The following is a 6,188-nucleotide window of genomic DNA, read 5'->3' on the forward strand; positions in this document are numbered from 1 at the left end:
GGTGCAAAATCGCACGATTGGCAAAAAGATAGGGGGCAAAAATGCAATTACACACAAGAAGGTCCATCTAACCAAAAAGTAGGCAAAAAGATGGGGTGCAAAATCGCTAAAAAAAAAAAGAGGGGGTGCAAAATCGCACAATTTAGCAAAAGATAGGGGGAAAAGTGCAATTAAGCCATTATTTTTTGTTGTAAAATGTTGTATAAAATGAGGCGAATGAAGTACTCATTTAAAACATATATACAATTATGATAAATTAATAAAGTGTTTTAAAATTGAACTGGTAATTGACCCGATCAAAGTGGCTTCAAAATCGGAGAAAATTTGATTACAAGTAGCAAAACAAGTCTCTAAGCTTTCGTCAAGCCAAAAAGATAGGGTCATTTTTCATACTTTTCTATTGTCCACTGGATGTCACTTACGGTTGGGGTGGAGCATAAACACTCGTTTGCATCACTACATTAGGGTAAGAGTAACCGCAAAAAGAGAGTTTGGCAACCAAGTCTTTACTCAAAACCAAGACATTAGTGAGTGGACCTCTCTCTTATTTGTTCCATATCTACTCTTCTATCCAATGGACGAGTTTAACTCACACACAACACTATCCACGTGACATGCTCCGCTTAATCCACTAAAATGCATATATTCAAGTGAACTTTTTTGTGTATCAAACAGTTTAGGGGTAAAATTCGAATACACTAAAATACCTTTTAATTGTGCAATGTTGGATTATGCTAATTTATATCACTATTTTGAAGTTTTTCTACTGAGTTATATGTTATATAAACTCCCTTTGTCCAATTTTGACATAAATTAAGAAAAACTACAAATGAAATAAAGTGAACAATAATTTAACTAAATTAATCTTACTATTAAGTATTGAAAATTAAAAATGATATTGATTCTATTCCATTATAAATGTCCTCGGTGAAAATTTGAATAGCTTCTCTTTCTGAGGCACTTAAGCTGACTGATTTATTTGTAGAAAAAAAAAAAAAAGCAAATCTTGAAGAATATAACAAAAAAAGCATCAATGCAACTCTGTCCATACCACATGCAAACACAGCCAACGAAATATCTGATATACAATGTGCATTCATCTCATAACCAATGACTAGGCATGGCAGCCTCATTTGTCCAAACAATATCTTCATAATATAATAAATCTAAATGGAAAATGAAAGAGCTTCCCAGCACCTCACAAACTGCAGCAGTGCTGACTCCATTAATCAATAGATTTAGACTTTCAATGCAATCTTCTGAGCTGCAAGAGCTTCAGCCTCTAGAGTTGGTTCCCACAATAATGTACTCTCTGCCAATAAGGCTGTCACCACATATGGATCCATGTTTGAAGCCGGACGCCTGTCTTCCAAGTAACCTGCAATCAAGACATTAGGAAAGGTTAACAACATGTCTATGATAATAATTGTAGACTTTTAATCAAGGGTTCAAAATTCGAACTCTGGAAAGTGAGCATAACCACTTGTAGACTTTTGCATATAGAAAAAGGCATATACAGTAATACTTGAAAATTTGAGCGCTAAAAGCGGCCTTGGAATTAGTTTTCTGGTATATATTGTGATTGTGACTCACCTTTGCCATTCTTCTCGGTGTCTCTTCCCACACGGATTGAGCATCCACGGTTAGCCACTCCCTGCATATTCAATTTTATAAGAATACTTTACACAAGATGATATACTTACTTGTTCATGTTTTATTACTGTGTTTAACAAGAGTAGGTATTCAAAGTTTGGAAGCAATACCCAAGAAAATGTGTTGATGCTGGCAGTCTCATGCTTTCCTGTCAACCTTCTCTCATTTCCTTCTCCATATGCTTCAATGTGAACCTTGTGGCGAAGGGATAAATTCAAAATTGCCTTCTTTATTACCTCAAATCCTCCATCTTCCCTCATGCTCTTTGTACTGAAAATAAATTTATAATATTTATCAACTTGGTAATTTAGCAAGTCATGATATAAGACAAATACAGATATGATTCATAACAAAGGTATGTCAAAAAACCTGTAATTGGTGTGACATCCTGCACCATTCCAATCACCCTGTCAAGGTTAAAACCAAAACAATTAGTAAAATTAATTAGCATAAGGTAAGAAATAATTTCAACTAAAGCATTATAGTACCTCAATTGGTTTTGGATCAAGGGTGAGCACAACACCAGCTTGTTCAGTAATTCTCTGTCAGGACAAACGAAATGCAATATGTTCAATTAGAAGATACAAAAGCCTTAAAAAAGACACCATACATTTGTTGATAACTGATTGTTTCAGAAGCTTAACCTCTCTGTATTAAATAGTTGAATGTTATATATGTGAAAAACCAAAAGTAGGTTAAATGAAATTACCTCAAGGATGTACCTTGAAGCCCAGATATGATCACCAGCTTCAATACCTACACTAGGACCAACTTGATACTCCCACTGCAAGATTCATAAAAGAACAGTGAGAAAAAACAGTTCAGATAATTATGACCTATATAGCACCGAAGTCTTCACAATGAAGGCGTCTCTCGGTGTCTGATGTCCAACATGTGTCAATGCCCAACACGGACACGAAACCGACACTTGTGCTTATGTCATGTATTTCATTTTCTCAGATCATTATCAATGTCGTGTCTGATGTCTGCGTCTACATCAATACTCGATAGATCATAACACGTGAAACAAAAGGTACAACAAGAAATTTACCTGGCCAGGCATAACCTCTCCATTGGTACCACTGATGTTAATTCCAGCATATAAGCAAGCCTTGTAATGAGCATCAGATATATCACGACCAAATGACTTATCTGCCCCGGCGGCGCAGTAATAAGGACCCTGATATAATATGAAGGAATATTTTAATTAAATCCACATTTTGAAATTCACTAATTCCTATGAAATTTGAAATAAAACACAAGAAATGGTATTACCTGAGGACCAGGATAGCCACCAACAGGCCAACCTAATGGCCATTTCACATCTGTTTGAAGTAAGGTGTACTCTTGTTCGATTCCATACCTTTGAACAATCAACATACAACATCAGCATGTTTTCTGTTAAGATTATAATTCAACACCAAAAGTTAAGTTATCTTCTATTTTAGATACCTAGTTTCATTTTCTAGCTTCGACCAACAGTAGTTGGTAAAATTAAAAAGGTAAGGAGTACAATACATACCACGGAATTTCAGCCTCAACCTTTGGGTTACTGAAGATTTCAGCAGCTTTATGTCTCTTATTTGTAGGGATAGGCTCACCTTGTGGTGTATAAGCATCGCAAATGACCTTCGTGAAACAAAATAATTCGATCAATTTCATAATATTTGCATTTCGGTCAACATGCATGAAACATCTTTCAAGTATTACACCACTTACCAAAATGTTGTTACCACCGCGGAAAGGATCTTTGAAAATTGCTTGAGGACTGTGGAGGAAAAAAAGATCAAAGTTAAATCTGCAATGGCATGTAGTAAGACTAGTAACATGAATAGAAGTATCGGTACACAAATTCTTACTATAGGATCACTTCACTATCTTCACCAGGGGCTTGTCCAGTGCTAGATCCGTCATAGTTCCACTTAGGAAGCTCAGAGGGATGCTCAACAGGCTTTGATATGGTCTGAGAATAAAATACATTCATATAGGATTATAATGATAGCATGAGATAAATAGATCAAACAATAACATGGCGTAAATATTTTATCTTAGCATGTTTGAAACATTATAAATAACATACTCTTGATTTACTGCGCACATCGATTCCTGTTCCACCAATCCTGTTTCAGAAAAAAAATATCACAGTTTTAAACACATTGTACTCTGATACAAAAGCTATGAAGCACTAGCACATACACAAATACTGGACACGACACTGACACGTAAAAACTGATAATAATATGAGAAAATAGAAGTGATTAAATGTAAATACACGTGTCAATATCATATGAGTGTCAGACAAAAAAACAGCGACACATGTTGTATGCTCAGACACACCTTCAAGTTGAATTGTCGGTCCTATGTAGTACATTAACATAAGAATGGAAATGGAAATATGTATTTATAATTTGATTAGGCAAACTATGAGATACTAGCAGAGAAAGAGTAGAATGAAATACCAGATGTACTCAGCAATTATGCTGTCAGTGAATGGAGTGATGTCCAAATTAAGTAAATCCTCAACCCTGTTGATGGTGCCAGAGTTGATTGCCATTACTCTGAATTTAGCAGAACGTGCAACTTTCTTGTTTTGTTTCATAACCAAAGAACTCCACATCTTTGATGAGATCGGAGTTGCAAGGGGAGATGTTTTTGTGATTCTTGTCTGACATTGTGTAGAAGGAGCCAAAATCTGTGCCATGTTCTGCTTAACAAAAAGTGAATTAAACTATGACTCATAATAAAAATTTATGTTTGATATTAAGCAAACAAATTATATAGCATTCTATTAGTGTATGATGTTGTTAGCTGTCCAGCAACCATTCTCAAATTTGACTGATGAAGCCTAACATAAATAAAAGCATTTTAAAGCAATTATCTAATTTTTCTTAAACATAATTTAATGTGCAAAAATTGTCAAAAACTGAGGTACTTTTTCTTACTAAGATATCATCATTTAAGATAAGGAAAATCACAAAAGAGCATTATGATCTAGAGAATACTCAAATGATGACAATGACTACTTAAGATCATTTTGAAAATTAAACAACTTTTTATTTACACCTTACAAGACATTTTATTCACTAATCACTATCAGGAGTTAGTTAAGTTAGTTACAATCAGTTAGAGTTAGTTGAATTAGTTATATGTCAAATAATTCTCTTCTGTGTACCTCGGTCAATACAAGAATGATTCATTTTCACCACACTCAATAAGATGCACATTCTATAATTATAATTATATCAGATCAGACACAAAAAATCAACCAAAAAATAAATCATCACTCAAGAAAATGTGCAAGGATACTTTGATAGTCAAATAAAATATACTTATCTAACAAAGAATATTTCTTTTTGGAATCATATTTAAATGAACATCTATATATGTATAAACATAGTCATTAAATAGATCCATTACAATGACCCAAGTTTTTCATTTCTACTAAAAATCAATTTATCTGACTAAAAAATTATATTTTTATGATCACCACAAGAACTTAAATGATGAAAAAGTTAGTTCTGCTTTGGAATATGCAGATAAATGAAGACACATTAATAAAGAATCATATATTTTGACCAAAAATAACCACCACCCTTTATTTTTAACTTAAAAAAACATAAGAATCATATATTTTAACCAAAAATTAAATGTTGAGATTTACTGAAAACTGATAATATCATCAAAAAGCTTCTCATTTACTATTAGTCACACAAGAAATATACGCAAAGTTACAAAGCAATAAATAAACTCTTTACCATAAGAATGAAAATGGTATTCAGAGATACTAAAGAAACTCACCAATACAGAGTTGAAAAATGGCAAAAAGCTGCAAACTTTGGAAATGGGTTCAAGTGAATGAAAATGAGCCTTGTGTCACTGAACCATATAGAGTGTGAGAGTTGTGTAAAATAAAGGTTGGTTGGCTATTGTAATAACGATAGGGGTGTGCTATGAGTGGATGAAGTTTGTTTTTGGTCCCTTAAAGAGCACCAAGAGAAGCTTGGACTTATAATATTTTAGATAAGGTTCTTTTGTTTTTTCTTTCTTCTTTTATACAATATAATATATGTATGTATGTACCTTTTATTAAACATAACTTGTTGAGATGGGAAATTAATTTACTACTATATTAGCTTAGATTCGATGATAATAATGATCTTAATCATTGTTAACTTTTATGTTGATGGTATTGGTATCAATTACACTATTTCATAGCTTGTTTAGATCTTAGGTTGCTTAGCTCATTCCAATTTGAGCTTTGAGGACAAACTATTTGAGAATATTTCATTGGACTTTCATATTTTTAATTATGTAGTATTCCTTAATCCTTCTAATTATGTATTGTCCCATTACAGCCAACTGGTTTATTTTATTTTATAAGCAACTAGATATATTGAATACTAAACAAATCCAAGACTATCATCGACTTGAGTGTAAAAGTTAAAGTTTCACACTAAGCAACCGCACAATTTTCAAAAAAAGTTTTACGTTTTTCTTCAATTTATACCTTTATAATTTAAATGTAAGTTCATCAA

At 33.0% G+C, this 6,188-nt stretch overlaps 1 protein-coding gene across 2 annotated transcripts; it reads right to left on the minus strand.

Moving 5' to 3' along the window:
* Positions 1-1,016: 1,016 nt before the first annotated feature.
* Positions 1,017-5,554, minus strand: LOC146944452 (glutamine synthetase leaf isozyme, chloroplastic). 2 transcript variants are annotated; one of them, XM_085742830.1, is made up of 14 exons: positions 5,452-5,554; positions 4,113-4,357; positions 3,734-3,773; positions 3,513-3,616; positions 3,373-3,421; positions 3,176-3,282; positions 2,929-3,016; positions 2,705-2,833; positions 2,363-2,437; positions 2,142-2,195; positions 2,023-2,060; positions 1,764-1,923; positions 1,594-1,654; positions 1,017-1,378 (listed from the first exon to the last, which is right to left on the minus strand). In XM_085742830.1, exons 2-14 carry the CDS (start codon positions 4,352-4,354, stop codon positions 1,239-1,241), a joined length of 1,287 nt encoding a protein of 428 aa, XP_085598956.1. In that variant the 5' UTR covers positions 4,355-4,357; positions 5,452-5,554; the 3' UTR covers positions 1,017-1,238. The 2 variants fall into 2 exon arrangements, with proteins under 2 accessions (XP_085598956.1, XP_085598955.1); XM_085742829.1 differs by having other exon boundaries at positions 3,176-3,421.
* Positions 5,555-6,188: the final 634 nt, after the last annotated feature.

Source organism: Medicago sativa, chromosome 2, assembly GCF_051527215.1.
Source record: "Medicago sativa cultivar Bolivia chromosome 2, Bolivia_mono, whole genome shotgun sequence".
NCBI lineage: Eukaryota > Viridiplantae > Streptophyta > Magnoliopsida > Fabales > Fabaceae > Medicago > Medicago sativa.